Genomic DNA, 24,235 nt, shown 5'->3' with positions numbered 1-24,235 from the left:
GGGCCGGCCGGCGGGCGGGAGCTTGGCTGCGGCCCAGGGCGCCCCCGCGCGCTCTCTTCCCGCGGCTCCCGCCTCCCTGGCCGCGCGCCCCCGCGCTGGTGTGCAGGGAGCCCGCGCGGACAGCGCTGGCGGCGGCGAGAGCCGCGCAGCCCGACTGGCCAGGAAGGTGCGAGCCGGCCTACGGCGGCCAGTTTCGAGCGTGGTCGGCGCCTCCGGGGTGGGTGGCACCGCAGGCCCGCCCCGCGGGGCCCTCTCGCAGCCCAGCCCATGCAGCCCCGAGGCGCCCGCGAGGCTCCGCCCCCGCCGCTGCTGTCCTGAAGCCAGAGCTCCCGGGGAGTCCTGGCCGGTGCGGGGGCTGCAGACCGCCGGCTGCGCGCGTCCTGCTTGGGCGGGCCCAGGGCCCCCAGGCGCCTGCCTCCGCCGAGTGCCGCTGACGTCAGAGAGGCGAAACCCAGAAGAAGAAGAAGAAGAAAAAAGACACGAGGGCGGAAGGGGAAAAACTTTATTTTTTCTCATATTATCTTCTGGGGCTGAAGTGAAGGGCAGGAGACTGCGCAGCGCAGAGAGAGCCGGGCGCGACCCCAGCCCGCTGCGCGCGGAGGAGCTGGGCCGCGGAGGCCCGAAGGGGCGCCCGGTATGTGGGATCCCCAGGACTTTGAACGCCACTGGCAGGCCGAGTTCCCTGGGGAGGAGGCGCCAGTCATGCATCTGGATTCGGTGCTGGACATGGAGCGCGAGCTGGAGCGCAGCAAACTCAAACTGAAGTACCTGCAACAGGTGCTGGCTGAGGAGAAGTTCAAAGTCGTCTACCTGCAGGCGGCCCTGGAGAAGCGAGACCTCGCCTGCCGGCGCCTGGAGGAGGGAGACGGCGACAGCGGGGGGGTCTCGGCCGAGGAGCCGGCGCCGGTGGGACCAGAGCAGGCGCCACCGCCGCGCAAGAAGGAGGGTGCATCAGGCGTCAGCGGAGGACCCCCCGGGCCTTCGCTCCCCGACCCGGAGGTGGCCGCGAAGGCCAAGATTCCCTCCTACGTGTGTCTGGACCTTCCCACCTGGCCCGGGGCGGCGGGGGCAGGGGGCGCGGTGCGCAGCTTGACCGCCGCCATTCACCAACAGATGCTGCAGTCTCGCCTCCTCTTCAGGGCCCAGGAGGGCTGCGCGCCCCCCGGCCACGATGGCACAGTTCCCAGCGCCCCGGGAGAGGAGCGGTCCTCCGGGACCCGCTCGGGGCGGGGCTCGGAGGAGGGCGAGCCGGACGCCTCTGGCGCTGACGATGGGGGCGACAGCAGTGACCACGACTTCGAGATGGTGGATTTGAACGAGAAATTCGTCCTCGGCCAGTTGCTCATGGCCCCCTGCCTGCCCGAGACCTGCGATGAGGCCGAAAAGCCGGCGCGGGCGTGCAGCTCTCATCGCTGGATGCACCTGATCCCTGGGAACCGGCGACAGCAGCGCGGGAGCCGCGACCTGGAGCAGCTGGAGGCAGAGGCCAAGGACTGGCGGGGCTCGCCCCCGGCGGCAGATGAGCGCCCCCGGCGTGGCGCTCAGGAGCCCCTCCCCCTGTGGCGGCGCAAGAGGTTCCTGGGGCTGCCTGAGCGAGACTCGCCCAGCCATAGCTCGCCTGAGAGGGGCAGTGACTGCAGCCACAACAGCTCTGACCACGACGACGGCTCCTCTGCAGGTAGGCGCAACCCTCTCTAAATCCCCGCCTCGCCTATCCCGGGAGCTGCTGGTGGCTTCCTGCGCCCCTCCCTGGCACACCTTGTAGGTTCTGTTTAACCTCAGGCGCCTGGGCTGAGAGATAAAATTTACCTGTTTACCTTGAAGGCTCTTGTGGAACTTAAAAAAAAAGAAAAGAAAGAAAAAAGAAAGATGGTGCAAATTGATTTCCGCTTGGGCGAGTTTAAGAAAATAAGCACTGTGAGGATGGGGGGTGGGGCGGTTGAGATGGAATGATGTGCTCCACCAGACCATGGGAGGAAACTGAGGCCTCAGCTTTCTACTCTATTGCAGCATCACAGCCCTCCCCGCCTCCAGCTCATCCTCTTCAGGTCGGTCAGATTTCCTTGCCACATTCTTCTCTGCACAAATTCCAGTGGCTCCCATTTTCCCCAGATTCCTTGATGTGGAAGTCTAAATCTTCCAATTAATTTCCTGAACTTACCTCTCATCTTCTTCAGCTTGTATCTTGTGTGCTGGCCAAAATGAAAGAAACTTTCACTGTGGGGAAGTTTCCTTTCCTGACTGCCCCCTTCCTAGAAGGCGGCACCTGATCTGTCAGCTTCCTAGAAGCCTAGGAGCCTGCGTGGGAAGGGGAGGACTTAGATTCATAGAGTTTTCAAGCTGGCCTAGTGCCCAGAGATCATGTTTAGTGCAGTGTCTTCATTTGATAAAGGAGGAAATTGAAGGTCAGAAAGATTAAGTGCTTGTTGGAGTGAGCTGGGACCTCCACTCGAGCCTCCTGTCATTTGCTGCCTCCCTTCACATCTGCCCCTTCTTCTAAGGACGGGACCTGGTCTTAACCATCTTATGGTGGAATCCCCTTGTGATGGTCAACACGGTGCCTTGTGTATAGTAAGTGCTCAATAAATATTTATTAAATAAATGGATGATTGAACTGAGTGTGTCTCCCAGCCACTCATCTCCCCATAGGTCAGAGGGTGGGAAAGGGGCTAAGGAGGAAAGGACAGATAGGGATGTGTGGTATCCTGTGACTGGCCCTTTGCTGCCCCAGGGTCTGTCAGGGTCTCCTCAGCCATAGGGAAAACATTAATTGTCATCTGACTGGGTGAAGCTGTGACCAGGAACTTAAGAAGCCTTCCTGTTCAGTGTAGGAGGGGAAAAAAAGAAATCACTGATGCTGGGATTGTTCCAAAATCTCCATTATTAGATCTTATCTGAGTGAGTTTGCATTTGAATGAAAAACTGTCCACTTTGCTAAAAGCACATTTGGAAGGGCCATCAAGTCATCTGTTGTGATCAATTACACTTATTCATTAGCAGAGACTGGCTGCTTTTCCCATAGGCAGTGCTTTTGCTGCCCATGCTAGTACCATTTTTATGTGCCCCTTTAACTGAGAGTCTGAAGATTTCACTTTCGTGCCAAGTTCCAAATGCCCTCAGTGGAGGCTACCTAGGTGGCTCAGAGTTGCTTTAGAGCTGGCTCCAGTCCCATCTCCTCCCAGAGCCACATCAATCACCATCAATCACCCTGCCAGGTGTGCCCAATGCACTGGATTTTCCCCAGGAGGTGATTTTTATTCCTGTGTGCTGTCTCTTCTCTCCTTAAGGGCACTCTAGCACATAGAGGGCCTTGATTCAGATTAGGAACTAGCTTTCCCTCTGGCCTAACAATTTACAAAAGGTGCTCCCTCTGGGTGGACCAGTGATAAAAAAGATTTTCCCTCTTCTGCACTGAAGGCACGTCTGGCACTCATGGTATTGGCTAATGGTGCCTGGGCTATTTTTCAGGCTCCATTCCAGGACCCCTCTGCAGGGTAGGGCAGGATTGTGTAGGGAACCCCTGAACACCGGCCTCCCGTCTCCAAAGCTCCCCAGTGAGGAAGTGAATGGAGGTGGACATGCATATGCATACATGCGTGCAACACGTCCATGCACGCCTATACATGTGTACACATGTGCACATAGTCACATACAAGTGTGCACGTGGCACAATCTAGGAGGAAGAGGCTTCATATATACAGGAGGCACTGGAGTGGCGAGATTTAAGGACAGGAGTTTTCCATTGTGGGTGACAGCCTGCTGAAATCAGCGTAGTGGGGAGTGAAAGCGTCGTGAAACCTTCTCTGGCCACCCTTGGTCTTCCCTGCTTTATTTTTCGCCATAGCGATCACCAAATTATCACCACAGTTGCTACCATTTTGCATGTGGATTTTATTTACTTTCTCTTTCTGGTAAATGCAAGCTCCAAGAGGGCAAGGATTTTTTTTTTTTCTCTCTTTCATCCACTGACGTAGCCCCCAAAGCCTACAGCAATGTCTAACACATAGTAGGTGTTCCACAAATATCTGTTGAGTGATATATATTTTTTAATGGGTTGCAATATAATAGAAAGCATCAGAATGCATTGCACATGGTGATGGTGCGTAGTTTCTGTTTTAAAACTTTGTTTCAGTTATGTATAACTGTCTGAGTGTATACTGGGTCCTGATGTAGAATGTACTTCTTGCTGTGGATTGGGCCAAAAGATTTGAAAATGCTGATAAAGACCATGGGCTCTGAAGCTGGACTGCTTGCATGACCTTGGGAGAAGTTATTTGAATTTTCTGTGTCTCTGTTTTCTAATCTGTTAAATGGGACTAATAAACACTGCTCACATCAGACCATTGATATGAGGAATAAATGGGATAATATTTCTCAAGGGCTTTGAACAGGCCCTGACATATAGTAAGCACCCACAGTGTTAACTATGACTGTAGGTTTTCTTTGAGTTGATGCTTCAACTTTGTGCCTACTCCTGTTGTAAGCATTTTACACGTATTAACTCATACTCCACAACAGCTTCGTAAGACAGGCACTATTATTATTTCCACTTAACATAAGAGAAGCATGAGACCCAGAGAGCTTAAATAAGCCCACTTAAGGCCACCCAGCTTATAAGCAGCACTTAGGATTTGAATCCATGCAGTCTAACTCTCAAGTCCAAGCTTTTAAACAGCAAGCTCTTCTGCCTCAAACACCAACACCTACTTCTCAGGGTAGTTATGAAAATTAAGTACAATCAAATATTTAAAGAGTTTAGTTTATTCACACAGTGACCATTAAATGCATACATTTGTTTGTGTATATGTGTGTATGCATTATTATTATTATATTATTATTATTTTATCATTAAAGTCCCCAGCAGACCCCAGTTCATCTGCTGCTGAGGTTAACCAGCAGGGCTCCCACCCGCCCATAGGGCTCCTGGGTGGTCTTGGCCTCACAGGTGAGCAGACCACCTGCTGGATTTTGGATCTCCGCTCCTCAGCTGGGAGCACCTGGGCAGACACAACTGCATGCCCACATGTGGAGGCCCTGGTATTTTCCCTTTCAGATGTTGACATGCTTCTCTGCCATCCCTGCCTTAGAGATTGGGTAACCTGTTCTTCTCAGGGTTTACATATTCCTTCTGTAGCCTGTGGCAAACCCTGTGCCACACTTGGACCAAAGTGCACTCTTCCAGCAAAAGCCCAAGTCAGGCATCCTTTTGGCTGGCAGCAACTATTCATCTGGTATTCTGATTTTGGATCAGATGACAAAATAAATATCATTAATATTTGAAATTGGTAGCATTTTCTCCTTGCATTAAACTGCTCAGTGGTGGAAAAACAGTCTCTATTTTTGCCAGCCCTTGGAAATCATTCATTCATTCGTGTGTCCATTACACTCAACAAGGATTTACCCGGTCTTACTTTGTGCCAGGTTTGTGTTAAGGGCCAAGACTGCAAAAGTTGGTGACCTGCCCTCGAGGTTCTCACTGGCCCTTTTGCTTCTAGGGTGGAAACTAAAAGTTTTTAGATAAACAACTTTCTAGGAGGTAACTTGTTAAAGCCTGAAATGGGTAAGGACTGTCATTTAGAACCTTAGCGACATTCAAGAGCCTAGAACAGGAAGAGATCTTAGGGTTGGTCTAAGGGTCTTCCTGCCCCTCTTCAGATAGATGAGGACCCAGGAGCCCTAAAAGTAACCTCAGGGTCAGAGGCTCATGACCCTCAAAGCAGTGTCTATGAGCCAGATCTAGGCTCTTTCTTATATATCTTATGGCATTTTTTTCCCCTGGAATTTTAAGCAAAGAACACTTAAGATATGAGTCCTGTCAAAATCATAGCAACAGGAGCAGCAGACCATCTCATGTAGCCTCATTTAGTGATTGGAAGTTACTCATCCCATTTTATAGGTGAATATGCTGAGGCTAGGAGAAGTGAAGAAATTTACCCAGCATCAGACAGCTTATGGTGAGGAAACCATAAACAAAACAGAAAGACAACCTATGGACTGGGAGGAAATGCTTGCAAACGATGTGACTGACAAGGGCGTAACTTCCAGAATATACAAACAGCTCATACAACTCAATAACAAACAAAAAAGAGGAAAAACTACAACAAAAATAGTCAAAAAATGGGCAGAAGACCTAAGCAGACATTTCTCCAATGAAGACATACAGGTGGCCAACAGGCACATGAAAAGATGCTCAATATTACTAATAATGAGAGACATGCAAATCAAACTGCAGTGAGGTATCTCCTGACACTGGTCAGAATGACCATTTTTAAAAAGTTAACAAACAATAAAAGCTGGAGCGGATGTAGGGAAAAGAAAACCCTCTTACACTGTTGGTGGGAATGTAATTTGGTGCAGCCACTATGGAAAACAGTAGGGAGATTCCTTTAAAAACTAAAAATAGACTTACCATATGATCCAGCAATCCCACTCCTGGGCGTATATCTGGAGGAAACTCTAATCAAAAACATATACGCACCCCCATGTTTATAGCAGCACTATTTACATAGCCAAGACAGGGAAGCAGCCTAAATGTCCACTGACTGATGATTGGATAAAGATGTGGTATACATATAAAACTACTCAGCCATAAAAAAGAGTGAAATAATGCCATTTGCAGCAACATGGATGGGCCTAGAGATGATTATACCAACTGAAGTAAGTCAGACAAAGACAAATATCACATTGGTATCACTCACATGTGGAATCTAAAATAAACGAGACAAATGAACTTATTTACAAAACAGAAACAGACTCACAGACATAGAAAACAAACTTATGGTTACTAAAGTGGAAAAGGGGAGAAGGGATAGATTAGGGATTTAGAATTAGCAGATACAAACTACTAGATATAAAATAGATAAACAGCAAGGTCCTACTGCATAGCACAGGGAACTAACTATAGTCAGTATCTTGTAATAACCTATAATGAAAAAGAATATATATATATGTATGACTGAATCATTATGCTGTACACCAGAAACTAACACAACATTGTAAATCAACTATACTTCAATTAAAAATAATAATAAATGATCATAATTTAAAAAAAAACAGCCTGTGGTGGAGTCGGCACTGGATCTTGGGTCAGGCTTACAAAGCTGACACTCTTTACCTTCCGGTGTGTGTAATGCTATCCTGGGCCAGGTATAGACTTCCAGATTTCTCTGGTTGGGAGGCCCTGCCATCAGATTCTGCCAGGCTGCCGATGGGGACTTTTTATTTTTAATCTTCATGGGAAATGCATTTCCTACTAGGGACTCATGTTACCTGCTTCATTTGTAACCTGATGGTTTTTTCTCCCCTTCCTGTTAGTGACTAATGAGGTTTTCGCTCCAGGAAGAATTCCTTGTGTTCAGTGGATGTGACTGAATATCTTAATTCAAAGTATTGAATTTTCAGCCTTAGCTGTGACAGAGTAGTTTTTTTTTCTGTTCCCTGTTGTGGAGAGATATTAAGAAATTATTTGAGACACATGAGCTAGTGGTTGGCTGTGATTCATTTGTAACCAGAGTTGACATGGTGTCTCTGTTTGCTTGGTCCTTTAATGCTTGCCACCTCTCCCGCCCCTCACCCCCACCATCCTAGCACCATCTACTCCCCATGAACACATCACTAGCCCCCCAGAGGGTGTGGGTGGGCCTGTTTAACTGTGTCTTCCTCCTCTACAAGTGGTAAATGCAGCCAAGCCTGGGAACTTTTCTATTCTTCTCATCTGTTTTTCTTCTGGTGAAGAGACTACAAAGCAGTTAGCTCTATATTTGACTCGATCTTTATGTTTTAAAGTTAGGATCTTCATAGCTTTTCCTGGCTTTCAAAGAATGGTACAAACCCTTTCTCATCTGAAAAATGGGCATGATTTTACCTCGCCTGCAGGGTTGTGATGCTTACCTTGGATAAGTTACTGACTCTCTAAGGCCCAGTTCCTTGTCTGCCAAATGGGGGTGATAACAGTAGGACCATGTCATAGACTTGTGACGCTTCAGTGAGATCCTGTGTGTACAGTGTGTAGCACATGGGAGGGCACTTGAGTGTTTAATAAATCTTAGATGGTGTTATTGTTACTGTCTTAAGTCCAGGAACTTTCAGTTGGCTGAACCAGGCCATAGCTCATACGTCTCTTCATGTAATGAAGTTCCCTAAGCCTCTTTGTCTGCCTCTTTCTCTTTCTTACTCCCCTCCAGATCCGGAGGTGTTTTGCTTTTTCAGGGGGAAACAAACTTTCTTAGTCCTTTGTGGTTCCTGGTCCTTCTCCATTCAAGCCCTGTCCCCTACCGCCAAACCATCATCTGGCTTCTCCTTATTTCCTACTCTCTACCCACTTGGTTTCAGCCAGTGCTTATTCCTGCCTGTGTCTTTTCCTGTGCTCTTTCTGGCATTTGAGATGCCCTCCTTCCTTCACTTCCTCAGTTGCAAAGCCAGTCCTTCCTTTAAGGCCTGGCTTTTTGGTGGAACCTTGTATTGGTTAAGATATGGGTTTGCTGCATTCAACAAAACCCCCAAAAGCAAGATAGAGGGTTATTTATCACTCATGTAAAAGAATTCTAGAGATAAGCAATCCAGGGAGAGTATGATGGTCATCAGGATTTAGGCTTCTTTTTGCTTTTTTGTCTCAAGGTTGCCTCCCAGTCCAAAATAGCTGCTGGAAATCCAGCCATCACATTCATGTTTCAGACAGGAATTAGAAGAAAGGGAGAAAGGACATAAGAGTGAGTAGCAGCTGTTGATCTGCCTTTTAAGGCACTTTCCTAGAAGCCTCTCTTGACTATTTCTATTTAGAGCTCATTAGCTATCTCTGACTACAAGGGAAGCTGGGAAATGTAGTATTTTATCTGGGCATATGGCCACCTCAAATAAAATAGGGGCTCTGTTACAAGGAAAAATGGAAGAATTGATATGGAGTAGGCAACTAGCAGCCTCTGGCACAAGCCTTTCCCAACTACTCCAACCCATCTTGTGGTTCTTAGAGTGAGCCCCACACTCGCACAATTGTCTTGTTATTGTGTCATCTATTAATTCATTGATCTAATAAACAAATAGCAACTGAACCACTGCTCTGTGCAAGGCACGCCTTTTACATGTTTACTGTGAAGTGTTGCTCTCAAACTAAGAGGTCAGCTGGCTCCTTAAGAGTAGGGATCATGGCTTATGCTTCTCTTTCTCCCTCACAACAATACCTTTCATGAGGCTGGGCACATGGCAGTTACTTGATAAGTACCTTGTTGATTTTCTAATAGTCACAGATGAGAAGCTCAGTGACCACTGACATTCCCTGACTTGGCATCGTGCCAGACAATTCTGGTTGTATAAGGTTTGCCTTTGGTTCATTCTGGTTTTGAGGAACCATAGTGAGGGGAGTGGGGTCTGGGTCATCTCTAAACATCAGGGCTGTGTTGAAGCCACACTGGCTTGTGCAGGTGTTATGGTCAATTTGGCTATTTTAGAACTTGGATTCTGTTTGGATACTAAACTAGAATCATAAGCGGAAATGTCTGTGCCCGCCTGACTTTACCATCCGCTCTGTCTGTGTAGCTGTTTTTTACACCACGTGAATCTCTCTTGTTATTCAAGCTGCAGAGTCAATCCGCAGTCTTTCTGCAGTGAGCGTCAGCTTCGGTTGGTGTTCCTGTCTCCGCATTTGATCCCTGCTCTTGTCTGCCTGAGACAAGACTGTCTGAAGGGAGCTTGCCTAGAGCTTATGTTGTATCTTGCGGCTGCTGAGAAAATGATTGTTTTAAAATTTTTACTGATACTTGAAAGAAAGGATCTAGAAGATATTTCACTTCTACTACCTGAAGGCACCATGATGTGTGCTTAACCTACATGACCACACTTAATATTCAGAACAATCTACTGTTCTGTTCTTGCTGTAAAGTATGACCATTCTTATTTTGCAGGTGAGAAAACTGAGGCTCTGACCAGTTAACAAGCCCAAGTTCACTTAGAGCTAAGTGATGGGATTATTAACCCCTCGATTAAAAAATTAATTCATTAATTAATTTTATCAAGGATAATTCACATACTATAAAATTCTCCTGTTTAAAGTGTACAGTTGTGGGGGGGAGGGTATAGCTCAGTGGTAGAGTGCATGCCTAGCATGCAGGAGGCCCAGTACCTCCATTAAAAAGATAAAAAAAAAAAAGTGTGCAGTCATGGTTTTTAGTATATTCACAGAGTTGTGCAACCATCATCCCTTTTTAATTCCAGACCATTTTCATCAGGTCAAGTGGGACTGTTTTGAGTCTAGGCTTCTCCTAAGACTGTGCCATTTCCTTTTCTAATTTGCCCCAACACAGTGATTTAAAATAACCAGACTAGATATGGGAGAACATCAGGGCTTGTTTGGGTGAGATATGTACATAAAAGGACCATCGCCTCTTAAGTCACTTTCTTCCCATCACCACAGCAGTCCTGGTGCCGCTTTGACTTGCTGCATAATGAGGCTGACCTTAATTCCTCTGGGCCCCATCCTACCCTGTTTGTGTTTCCTGGACTTGGGGCAGGGGACAGAATATCTCAAACCTGAGGTTCCACAAGCACCCCTCATTCCTGCCCTGGGGTTGTGATTGACATCGTGAGAAGCACCTTATTCTGACCTATGTCTTATTTGCCTCTGTAGCCCCAGCATGTCAGAGTGCTCGGCATATAGGAAGTATTCAATATATGTTCATGAATATCTAGAGGTTCATTCCATTCCCTCTAATCTAAAAGACTGCCATAACTCATTGTTCTGCCTTTAGCCTTTCTCCTCCAGCCCCAGTTATCTTCCACATAAAAGAGTGATTGCTCTAGCCCCTAAATCTAATGAGATCAGATTGACGGCATCATGCTAGCTGTCCCTTTAAAAGGCTTTCCCCCAATTCCTACCTAGCAACTGCTGCTTTCATGCTATTGGCCAATGTTGGGTCACGTGGCCATTAGCAGCAGGAAGGGCTGACAAATCAGAAATTTTCACTCTTTAGCATCTATAGTAAAGAGTGTTAAGAGAGAAGGGGACTGTGAGTGGTTCTGGAAAACCAGCTCAATGTTGGCCCACAATCCTTCCCTGAACTTGCACATTCACTCATATGAGCAATTATGAAATGATTTAAAATGGTTTGCCACTCTGTTCCCCCCACTGGATTTGGTATATTAGAAGAGGATCATTTCTTTTAATTCTAGTATTACTGCCCCAACACGATGTTGACATAGTGTGTATATTGAACAATAGAAGAATGATTGTACATTTTCAAGTAAGAATTTTGTGGGACTTGGAATACCTTGGCAGACTATTGGGGGTTTTAAGCATTTAAAACCTTTTTCATTTCTTCTTCCTCTTCTTTACCTTTATCTTCATCTCTTCCTCCCCCTTCTCCTCTTTTTTTTTTTTTTTTTTTTTGGACCAGTAGGACATATTGATAAGACATATTCTAGAGCTGTGATTCTCAAGGTCTATGGTGGATTTTTCTTCAATTTTCCATTTTCAACCTCACATGCTCAAAGGAGATTTTGACGTGTACCCTTCTGACTTACTACCACATCCACTTGCCCACCAGCTGAGAATTTGCCATTTTGCAACCTTCTACCTGATAGGCATATGTTGTTTCCTGAAGGTGGTCAATGCAGAAAAAGGCTGATACGTCAAACCTGCCCAACTAGGCCCTCCGCAGCTAATGAAGACCAGTGCTAGTCATTAGGACCATGAACTAAATATTTTGGTTCCCCTTTGCTCTCCAGGAACATGGTAGGTAAGATTACATTCCTGGTTCCCTTGAAATTGAGTAGGGCTATTTGCCTAGTTCTAACCAATGAATTTGAGTGGACATGATGTATGCAGCTTCCAGACTGGAGCATTTAATGCTGGTATGAGACCCTTCAGAGCACTCTTTCCCCTTAGCTACTGCAATATACAATGTTCCAATTGATGGCAATTCCGTCAGCCTGGGTCCTAGAAGGGAGGGCAATACAGAGCAGAGCTACTACTCAACCCTTAATGGATATATCCTAGAGTGAGAAATAAACCGTTGTTACTTTAAGCCACTGAAATATTTCGTGCTGATTTTTCCTGCTGTATTGCATCATTTATCTTGACTGATAAAAACACTTGAGTTATATTCATACAGAAGAATAGCTCTCTGAGCCTCCGAAATCAAAGTATTTTCCTTGAAACCTCTAGGACCCAAGCTGAAGAAGGATGTATGAGAGAGTGGGTCTCAAAAATGTGGAAAACAATGTCAGAAATGGCTGAATCGTTTCACTATTGTTTCATTCAGTGATTTGCTAGGATTTGTAAGACTCAGTAGCCGGTTATACTTATGGCTAGGATTTTTTTCCAGAGGAGACACAGCAAAAGCAGCAATAAACATATATGTATCAACAGACTCCAGAGAGATTCAAAACAGGCTCTGGATGTCCTCCCTTGTCTTACACCATGTTGGATTTCTCTCTCTCTCTCGTAGCAAACTGCAAAGACATATGTGGAATATCTTCCCCCAGGGAAGTCTGTTTCAATCTCAAGGTTTGAGGCTTTTTTTTTATCCTTCAAGAATAGATTATATCTATTATATGCAAATTAGTTTATTTGATTGCCAGAATAAAATGCACTTTAGGATAATATTTTATCCTGATATTTACTCAAACAACCTAACTTTATACCTAAAGGAACCAGGAAAAGAAGAACAAAGCCCAAAGTTAGTCGAAGAAAAGAAATAATAAATATCAGAGCAAAAATAAATCAAATAGAGAATTTAAAAAATAGAAAAGATCAATGAAACTAAGAGCTGATTCTTTGAAGAGATAAACAAAACTGATAAACCTTCAGCCTGACTCATCAAGGGAAAAAGAGAGGACTCAAAGAAATCAGAAAAGAAAAAGGAGAAGTTACAGTTAACACCACAGAAAGACAAAAGATATGAGAGATTACTGTAAATAGTTACGCACCAATAAAATGGAAAACCTAGATGAAATGGATACATTTCTAGAAATGTACAATCTCCCAAGACTGAATCAGGAAAAAATACAAAATATGAACAGACCATTACCAGTAATGAAATTCAATCAGTAATTTAAAAAAAACCAAAAACTACCAACAAATAAAAGTCCAGAACCAGAAGCCTTCAAAGGTAAATTCTACCAAACATTTAAAGAAGAATTAATACCTGCCCTTCTCAAACTATTTAGAAAAATTAAAGAGGAAGGAACACTTCTGAGCTCATTCATACCAAACCAAGCAAAGACACCACAAGAAAAAGAAAACCACAGCCAGTATCACTGATGAACATAGATGTAAAAATCCTCAACAAAATATTAGCAAACTGAATTCAACAGTACATGAAAAGGATCATACACCCTGATCAAATGGGATTTATCCCAGGGCTACAAGGATGACTTAACACCTGCAAATCAGTCAATATGATACACCATGTTAGCAAATTAAAAAATAAAAATTACATGATCATCTCAATAGATGCAGAAAAAGCTTTTGACAGAATTCAACATCCATTTATGGTAACAGCTCTCAATATAGTTGATATAGAAGGAACATACCTCAACATAATAAAGGCCATATATGGCAGACCTAGAGCCAGCATCCTACTTAACACTGAAAAGCTGAAATCATTTCCTCTGAGATCAGGAACAAGACAATGATGCCTGTTCTTGTCACTTTTACTCAACATAGTATTGGAAGTCCTAACCACAGCAATCAGACAAGAAAATAAATAAAAGGAATCCAAGTTGGAAAAGAAGAAGTAAAACTATCACTTTTGCAGATGACATGATACTATATGTTGAAAATCCTAATGATGCCACCAAAAAAACTATTAGAACTAATAAAAGGTTTGAGACTTTTATGGGAGGCTGGTCATATAGGCATATATTGCTAAATAATCAGCCATAGCAACCAAATATAAAAACCCCCCTCAGTGAAACCAGATATATGTTACCAATCTTGATATTTCTGCATTGCTGACAGCCCATTAGAGCATGGTCCATTGCTCCAGATGCAAAATCATGAAATCACTAACATAATGAAAAGAATACTAGAATTTAAAACCCATGGGAACCTATTTTGCCTGTATCATTGATCAAGTAGTATATTAACTTTATTTGTGACAATTGAACACCTAAATATCTGATTGTCCAAATCTCTGAGAAATGTGATTTCCTCGGGGATTTTGCACATTTGAAATGAGTGTGACACTCAGAAAAGTTCCAGAAGTGCAGTGCAATTTTCCAAGGTCTTCATTAATTAGATCTGGGGACTTCCTCACAGCCTACTCACCAATTACACCATTATTTCAAATCATAAAGAACAGACTTGTAAACAAAAGTTTGAAACTATCAATCTATGAGTTGGGGATGCCTGAATATAATGATATGGTTTTGCCATGCCAAGTATTTATTAGAAGTATATGTTACACATGGACTTTAATCAGTACAGTCCAATGAGACTAAGTATTACTATTCTTATTCTTTAGTAATAATGAGTCTAGAAAAATTGAGTCACTTGTCCAAGTCACACAGCTAATAAAGAACAAGATTAGGATTGGAGCTCAGCTCTTCCTGGGACCAAAGTTACCCTACTCCATTGCACCACTAATTCTTAATCTCTCCAGGCTCCAGCTCCTCATCTCTAAAACAAGGTATTGGACTGGATGATGTTCCAGGCCTGATTTTATGAACCCCAGTAAGTTAGATGAGCTAGGACTCTGTACCAAATAATGGTTAAGAGCTTGGCTTTGAATCAGAGGAACCTGGGTTTGGTTCTAGGCTGTAAGCTGCTTGTCATTCTGTGCCCTTGATCAAATTACTTCACCTCTCTATAAACCTATTTTCTTTTCTGTACAATGGAGATGATTATATTTCACCTGATGTTGTAAAGATTAAATGAAATAATGTCTAGAAAATATATAACACAGGGTTTGGCATACAGTAAGCTCTGTGTAAATGCCAACAGCCCCTGGTAGGGTGATTGAGAGCATGCTGTGTACAAAGCACACACGTTAGGACCGTCACGTTGCTTGGGTTTGAATCCCAGCTCTGCCACTTGATTGCCATGTGACCTTGAGCTAACTTAAATTTTTTTGTGCCTCAGTTTCCTTGCCTATAGATTGAGGGTGATAATAATATGATATCCATACCTAATCAGGTCGGTGTGAAGATGAACTAGTTCAATATATAAAGCACTTAGCACCTGAAACATAGTAAACAGTGTATGTTGGCTAATTTTATTACTATTGTCACAGACATTACTGGTGTGGCCATGTGCATGGAAATAGACAATAAGGGTGAAAAATGGTATCTTGTTCATCTTGTTGCCTAGTCATATCCTTAATTGAAACCCGAGGCTTCTGGAAATCCTGCAGTTTGAATAATCCAAGAGCCGGAGCAGTGGAGCATCCAATTACGGATGCCTCACAGCTGCAGCCCGGGGAAGAAGGTGAGACCTCAGCACTGTCTCGCTGAGGTTGTTGTCTTATTATAGAGAAAGCCCTGCTTTGTATGCAGCTGCCTGCATTCGGTTTGGCTGCATAATTGTGCCTTTTTGTTTTATTTTAAAGCATCTTGAGGAATTCAGAGCCCTCTCCCGCTGACAGCAGAGAAAGCCACAGAGTGCACATCTCTAATGAGCCTCTTGGATGCTCTGATGGCCCCATGGAGGCCGGGAGAGCGCACACAGGCCTGTGCCCACATCCACAGGCTCCCGTTGAGCGCAGGGCACCACGCTGGACTTCACTGTGGGGCTCCCTGTGCACCCCCAGGGCCCCCCACGCCTGTCTTCATTGTCTCAGAAGGGCATGGCATTCCTCCTGAATGCTGGGCTTGTTGGTAACCTTTGTGGGCTGGCAGTGAGAAAACAGAAATTAATTATTCATATCAGCAGGCCTGAAGGAGCTGTTGTTTGCAGAGTTGACTCCTTTTCTGGCTCCCAGACCCAGAATTCCCCAGGGCCTTGGGACAAGCAGAAGACAGCACGGTCCTTGGAGACAGCAGGTCTGAAAGCGGGGATGGCAAGTGGCCAGCCCTGGGCTACAAACAGTCTGCTGGTGCGCTTTGTTTGGGCTGCAGTGGGTTAAAACAAAATTGAAACAATTTTAAAATGGGAGATTTTTGCATAAAATCTGGGTGTCTGGCTTTTCTTGAAAGATGGGTAGGTCTACAGTACATACGGAAATCACCGGTAGTGTTGAATAGCTGACCCCTTCAGGTTAGACATGATTTTGCTGATCGCTTCAGCCTCACCTGGCCCCTTCATCCACTTAGATGATGAGAAGTGTGTGTATCGTGGAGTGAGCAGAGCACGACTCTGGAGCTAGGCTGCCTGGCCTTGCACCCTGCCTCTGCCACTCACCAGTTGTGTGACCTTAGGCAGATTACTTAACCCCTGTGGGCCCCAGTTTCCTCATCTGCAAAACAGGGGTTATAATAGTTTACTTCACAAATCTGGGAGAACTAAGTAAGTTAGAATAAGCGCTTAGAACAGTGCCTGTCACATAGGTACTGCCTAGGTGTTCACATCTGCTAATTTTACACTACATACCTGCCTACTGTTTTAGGCATTTGAGATGATAACCCCTATATTAAAGAGTTTTCCATCGAAGGAAAAAATATGGTTTTTTTCCCCAGGGTGCCTTTTAACTCACTAATAAGTCTTTACTCCCTCCTCCAGCCCTTAATCTCAGCACATTGGAATGTAACAAAATAGTGCTATTCACTGCAATAAGCCAACTCCAACGTATCAGTGGCTAAGCAGGCTAGGTTTCTTCTGGTTCACAGGATAGTAAATGTAAGTGTTCCTGATGGGCAGCTTTGCTTTCCACAGTTGTTCAGAATCTAGGCTCCTGCACTCTTGTGGATCTACCCTCCTCTAGGTCCCTGTGGTTCTCAGTTTTCAGAGTGCACTGGGGGAACAAGAGAGTGAAGACACACTTGCTTCTTAACTCTCTTAGCCCAGAACTGATACCCATTTCTTCCATTCATAGTCCATCGGCAGCGACGAGGCATATATATCCTCGCTTAGGTGCACGGGTCCTGGCAAGTGTCGCCCCTGACTGGGCAGCTGGTCCCCAGCAACAGCCCTACTCTTTGGAGGGGGCTGGGGCAGGAATCTTTGGTGGACCCTCAGCTATCTTTGCCACCATGGTCTTATTAAATAAGCCCCAAATCAACATCCCTCTAGACCTGTTTTCTTGTCGCTCCTTTTTGCTTGTGAAGTTTCCAAGGGTGACTGTTTTGCTTTTGTTGTTATTGTTTGGTTTATTGGGGGGAGAAGGAGAGAAACAACCATTTTTCATTTCATGCTTCAAATTTATATGTACCATAAAAACATTGATTTATGATATCAAAATTAGATTTGAGCAATGGTGTTTAATCTGAGTTACTTGGTTGGAGAGAAATCCAGCTTAGCCATTGTGCTTACATATACATTGAAATAGCTGCCAAGTTAGAGGAAAAAAGATATTTACAGTCAGAATTTTTACATTCAAATCTTAAATCTCTCCTTTTTTCTTCCTCTAAATTGGGTTTATTGTAGATATTTAGCATTTGCCTTGTTAAAGTAGGTAATTTAAAACTTAAGGCAGTTACTCATAGGAGAGGTAGGTAGAGAGATAGAACAGAATAAAACATACTAGTATCATAAATTCCAAATATTGATGAAGCCAAAATAAATTTGTAGGTTGGAGGGAGCCTCTAATAGCTAATCTTTAGGATGAAGGAATAAAAAAAGGAAAACAGGCCCCTTAGAGCATTTCACATCTCAAAATAGAGTCTTCCACTGCCTTTTTTTGACCAGTTTGTTTCTTGGACCCACAGAGCCTGACATCTTTGAAAACATGAGATCACTGTGGGGTTAGGGTAGTGTCTTTGCTGCAGTTCATGCACAATCTCTGGGAAACTAGCTCAGAAAAACAACTTCTGAGTTAGGAATGACCTTCAACCTCGGAGGCCTTAATTCAGACTGAATAATACCTGCTTGGTCCCCTGAAACAGGGTCACCTTCCTGCTTTCAGATGCCCCTGACTTTGCTATTTGGGTCCCAAATTGACTGACAGCTCTCTCTAGCCCCCGAGTCACAGTCCTTGGGTGAATCAATTGCAGGCACCACAAGGAAGAAAAATCCAGAATCTGCACTTTCGTATCTGACCACTTCCCAGCATGACCCGACTCCTACCCTGAAAACATTGCCAAATCAAGAAGTTTAGAAACTGAGAAGTGAAAATAGCCAGCTTTTCCCCTCAGTCCCTGGGCTGCAACCTGTTTGGTGCCTTTTCTTGAAGAAAAATCTGTGTTAGAAAAGAACTCTCTGGATCTGTCTCATGGTCAGATGGGTTGACTCTTGCTAATTGCCTGCGGCTCCATTCTAGAATTTGCTGGGGATTTCCAGAGCCCTTTAGCTGTTTGGCAAAAGGGTAAAAAATCTCTGGAGTCCAATCTACTGTCCCAGATGTGGCTTCTCCCCCAGGAATTGTTTTTGTGTCTCAAGTTAACCCTTGTTTCATTCTGCCTCTTATTATGGTCATTTCAATGATCCCCCCACTTCACCAGGCTTGCTGAAGGCAGGGACTGGCTTATGGTGGTAAACAGTGCAGGCTCTGGCATCAGGTTTACTGACTGTAAGGATTTTAAAAAGTTATTTCACCTCTGCTTCCGTTTTCTCATCTGTGAAATGGTTGTTAATAGCATGTACCTCTTAGAGTGCTGTGAGGATTGAATTAGGTAATTCATGGTAAGTTTTCAGCACAGTACCTGACTCATAGTGAACACTCAATAAACAATAACTCATTATTATTCACCCTCTGTTTTCCTAACGTCTGCCACACAGAACCCTATGTGTCCTACCTGCTTGACAACTGTTTACAGATTAACCTGAAAGAACAACTAAGGAAATTACTAAACTATGATTATTCTGCTTCTGGAATAATCTAGATAAAGAACTGATCACAAGTCAGAATTCTCTTTAGGAACACTGTAAAAAGATAGATTCCTGTTATCACACCCCACTGACATGGAATCCCAGTGGATTTGGGCAAAAACCAGAATCTATTTTAACATGTCCAGGATTCAGCCAGCCCAGCTCCCGCAAATTAGGCAGGCTTTGCCAAGTGCTCGACACGATGTGGTGGGCAATGTCTAATGTTTTTTGTTGTTCTTTTTTAATGCGCACTTTTATAGTTTGTTCTGTTGAAAAAGAAATTTTCTTACAATTGCCACCAACTATAGAAAACAGAGTGGAGCATTATATCTTTCTTTTTTTCCAAAAATTTTTATTGTGGTAAAATACACGTAACATAAAATTTATCATTTTAACCAATTTTTTTGGTAAACAACTTTATTCAGAGTTAATTTTCATTATTGCATTATTGATTTTTCCTTCCATACAGAGCATGTGAAAGAAAGCATTTTATACAAGTTTCAGGTTCTAAAATAAAGTGAGGAATTGTGATTACCACCTTGTATACTATATCAAATTATAAACGTGTAGGATTAGAGAAAACCTATTTCCCTAGGACTGTGTATTTTATTTTATTTTCATTTTAACCATTTTTAAGTGTACAGTTCAGTGGTATTAAATACATTCATGTTTTGCAACCATCACCACCATCCAGCTCCATAACTCTTTTCATCTTGTAAAACTGAAACTCTATACCTGTTAAACACTACCTCCCCGTCGCCCACTTGCCACTGCCTCTGGCAACCACCATTCTACTTTCTGTCTCCATACATTTGTCTACTCTGTGAGTATCTCATATAAGTGGAGTCATACAGCATTTGTCTTTTTGTGACTGGTTTACTTCACTTAGCATAATGTCCTCAAGGTTCATCCATGCTGTAGCAGCTGTCAGAATTTTCTTCCTTTTTAAGGCCACGTTTTAGCTGTTGTGAATAGTGCTGCCATGAAATTGGTGTACAAGTATCTTTCAGAGCCTTACTTTCAATTCTTTTGTGTGTGTATCCAGAAATAGAATTGCTGGTTCATGTCTGGTGAGGCCCTTTCTGTCTGTATATCCTCAAAGGTTGATATTAAAAAAGAAGCCCTTGCCCCCAATCTCCAGTTCACCTAAGAACTTTAGATGTCTCTAAGTAAAATGTGGAGGGAAAAGCCCTTTTGAATTTGTGTATGAATTAGATAAGGAGTTGCCAGACAGTTGATAAAATAATCCATTTGTGTTAGGAGCCAGCAAGCAGTCAGAGGGAGGAAGCAGCCCAAAGTGACCTTTGGCCTGAGAGCAAACATAGCAGCAGAAAGTTGAGTGACACTTGGACAATGGAACAGAGAAATCCATTGAGATCTGCTATTTCAGAACACTTGGCCAGTTGTGATTCGAATCATGTAGGTGACTCTGCTGTCCCTAGATAGTGATCATGGTGTTTGAAGGTGTCAGTTTCCAGGTTTGAATGCTCACCCACATTCATTCTCCCCGCTGAGCTCTGGGGAAGGAGGGCACTGGGGTGGGGGTCACATCTTTCCATCCAGGTGACAAGCGACAGCCCCGAAGTCCCCACACAGGCAGGCTGAGCTTTCGTCTCTCCAAATTCCGTTACTTTCTGCCTCTTTTAAAGAGATCAGCCATCACTGACATAGATGTAGGTGGCATGAAATATGTGTGTGTGTTTTCTTTGGGAGCAGAGATCAATGTGGTGTTAAGATGACAGCTTTGTTGCAATTTGTAAATTTTGCTGAGTTTGTAAACAGGCAAACCTGGTAGACTTTGATAAATGGAACTTTTTCTGGTATTTTTTTAAAAAGTCATTGTATAGAGTATGAAGTACTTATAAACTCCAAACTCATCAATTAAACAGGTCAACAAAATACCTTCACTATAATTCTCAGTGTTCATGAGGTATCTAAATCACCAAGTATTAGAGAGTTATAAGAGAAGGATTTGGACAATAAAACTTCTCCCACTTCAAAGCAGGTTCTGAGAGTAAAGCATTGTATGTCTCATTTCATGATCATAAGAGATCAGTTCTGGGCCTATAAACTCCTTCCATCTGGGAGAAAGGGATGCCGGCACCATTAAAGCAGCCTCTGTGGGTACCTGAATTGTGCCAAGCAGCGAGCCAGGGGAAAGGGTTCAAACTTCTGCTTTGAGAGTCTTCAGTTTCACTGTGGGATCAGGCTGGTTAATAGGTTTTCATCACATAGACAATAAGACCCATGCTAAAGGCTTACCATCTTACCTGGTTCATAGGATTCTTGGTAGGTCTTTATAAACTGTTGGCAGCCAATGCTGTTCAAGTACCAACTGCATCTCTGCCAGTTGACCAGTAGGTATGAGAGGGGTAAACCTGCTCCACAATCTTGAGAGCACATCCTTTGGCACTTTTCCTTGTTTCTCAGCTCCAGTGTCCACATGTTACAAGCAGAAAGCCAGCAGCTCCTCAAAGCTCTCCCTTACCGAGTCAAAGAGGCAGCAGTGGTTGGCGCCGCTGCACCCAAGTTGGCAGAGGACTTGAGTCTCATTCACAGTGAGGACTTCTCACTGCGCAGGCCAACAGATGACCCTGGTACACAGTGGTGTGGGGGCTGCACCGATCAGGACCCAGCACGGGCTGTCGTTGTTCCTGGAGAGAGGACAGTGTCCATTCCTCAGTGCTGACCTCAGCTGGGGACACCTGCTCCTAACACCCAGTTCCCTCAGATCACAGGCAGATCCCCATGTGTCAATCTGCCCAGGAAAGCCGGGCAGGACAAGTTCTAGCATCCACCACCATTTCCTTTCCATCCCTGGGGACCCATCTGGGGGAGGGGGGTCAGGCTACTCCTCTTTTCAAACCCTCAGACCACAGTGGGTCCTCTTACACCGTCTTTCCTAGATTGTAGCAGGGAAGCCACCTCTGAGGTCAGTGGCTCCAAAGTTGATCTTCTACGAGAGGCTGTCCAAGGAATTATAAGGTTATAAGATCTGTGATTCCCAGAGCACATTATTTCCCCCAGCACTTCTCTTGCTTGAGAAAAGGCAGTGGGGATGAATCTAACCCTTGGCAGGGTATCCTAATTTCTGCTACTCCAAACAATGCTGCAATGAAAAACCATGTATGGTACCTAGGCATGAATATTTCTCTAGAGAGCATCTAGACATGGAATTGCAAAGCTGAAAAATGTGTGCATTTACAGTATTAATAGGTATTGTTAAATTGTTCTCCGTAAACGTTGTTCCAGTTTATACTCTCACCATACTTTTTGAGAGAACTGGTTTAGTCCCTTACCAATTTTTGTTATTATATTTCATCTGTGCCAATCTAATGGACAAAAATGGCATCTCAATGTACATATAACCCTGATTAATAAAGTACACTACCTTTTCTTATATTCTTTGGCTATTCTTATTTCCTCTTCTTTGTGATACTATTTGCCCATTTTTTAGATTTAATATGAATACATTTAACCCTTCACCATTGAATAGTATGCTAATTCTAGATTTACCTAAGTTAAGGACATTTGCTGTTCTTTTTATTTCTAGTTTCCGGGAGTATGTTTTCTGTTCTCTTTAAGCAGAAATGGGTGTTAACTTTTAACAAATGCTTTTCTCAAATATGTTAAGATGATCATATGCTTTTTTCCTTCCTTAATCTATTGATGTAGTGAATTACACAAATAGATTTTCACACATGTTAAACTAGGCTAATATTCCTGGGATAAACCCTATTTGGTCTGATATACGGGGTTTCAGAAAATTCAGTTGCGCACTGTACAACTCACATGGCAGCAAGTTGTGCAGTACACAACCTGCACAACCATGCATAAAAGTACATCCTGAGATGTACTTTTAATTTTTTAAACATTGCTAGATTCAGTATGCCAATTGCAATTAAGGCTATTTGCATCTATGGTATAGAAAATACTGACGTATAGTTTTCTTTCCTTTTACTGCTGTTGTCCAGTTTTAGTGTCAGAATTATGATAGTGTCATGAAATTTGTTAGGTAACTTCCCATCTGTTTCTGTGTCCTAAAATAGCTTTTATAACATGGGCATTTTCTTTTGGTAAAGCTCTTGCAGGGTTTTCATCTCAAGCCAGTATTTGTATATTTTCATGGAAAATTGATCACTTCAAACTTTTGATCAAGTTCATGCTATAAATTCATGCTTTAATCTTGTCGCTCTGCTCTAAACAAAGCATGATAAATAAAACTTTTTTTAAAAAAAAGATCTAAAAGGTATAGGTGGGCTAAAAAATAAGATATACATCTCCGTGAACCAGAAGTGAAAAAAAGTCAGTGAGAAAAAGGGAGCTAAAATCAGAGCTGTTGAACTCTGGGTCTGGGGAAAGGGGGATGGGACAGGAGGGGCATCTGGGTGCTGAACTGCCTGGATTCTCCTCTGTTTCCTCTCCTCCAGTCTTCCAAGTAGCTGTCCCTGGAGGCTTTCCTGCTCCAGGATCTGCTTCCTCCCCGTGCCCTACCCCACGTGTTGGCAGCAGGCCTCACCTGGGTATATTGTGGCCTGTGGCTTCTGCATTCAATCTGACACCTTTATCTCATTTCAGGGATTACTCAGAATTCCTTATACTTGAGAATGCCCTGTGCCATTTTCCTGGGCTGTTATAGGTTTTGGCCTAATATATGACTTATGTCTAGAGATCTGGGTTAAGAGGGAGAGGCCTATGACAGATTTATCATAATGGTGTAAAACAAACAAAAAACTACATGCACTCAGTCTTCCACCTTGAACCAGAAGCCCGAAAGGAAAATTATGTTAAAACTAAGATGTCAGTTTTAAAAATTAACATCTGAGTATCTACCGTGAAGCAGCCCCTGTATTATGCATAAATGTATAAAATATAAAAGATGCAAACAGTGCTGAAATCTTTAGAATAAAACATGTCAGTTCTTGTCATCTCTCCCACCACTTTTTCCCCCACTACTTTTCAGTCCTCTCTCCAGAAGGAACCTGCAGTTAACAGTTTGTTGTAGACTGTGTATCCTTCTAGTACTTTTGTGATGGGTGTACAAGTATTATATCTAATTTGCGCACTGTTTCATTTATTCTCACAACAACCATGAGGGGTTAGTATTAATCCCATTTTATGGATGAGAAAACTGAGGCCTAAGGCGATTGGGTAATGTGACAAGGGGCCCACAGCTAATTAATTTGAACCCATGTTTCTCATTTTGAAAAGAGCCAATGTCTACTCTTTTTCAGGAGATGGAGACACTGCTCTTGAAAAAAAGAAGAGAGAGAGAGAATGAGTCTTGCTCAGTAGTGTATTTCTTACAAACCTAAAATGGTCTGAGGGAGTCCCAAGGTCTCT

General features: G+C 43.7%; 1 protein-coding gene across 1 annotated transcript in view; it reads left to right on the top strand.

The window, feature by feature from the left end:
- The first annotated feature begins 331 nt into the window (after positions 1–331).
- The window catches only part of ABR (ABR activator of RhoGEF and GTPase), a 172,688-nt gene continuing 148,784 nt past the window's right edge, over positions 332–24,235 (top strand). Inside the window, exon 1 of the mRNA XM_006184972.3 lies at positions 332–1,678. Coding sequence (XP_006185034.2) covers positions 637–1,678 — 1,042 coding nt within the window. The 5' untranslated portion in view covers positions 332–636. The remainder of the gene's footprint in view (positions 1,679–24,235) is intronic.

The sequence above is a fragment of the Camelus ferus genome, chromosome 16 (assembly GCF_009834535.1).
Source record: "Camelus ferus isolate YT-003-E chromosome 16, BCGSAC_Cfer_1.0, whole genome shotgun sequence".
NCBI lineage: Eukaryota > Metazoa > Chordata > Mammalia > Artiodactyla > Camelidae > Camelus > Camelus ferus.
This window is presented reverse-complemented; position numbering and strand designations above follow the sequence as displayed.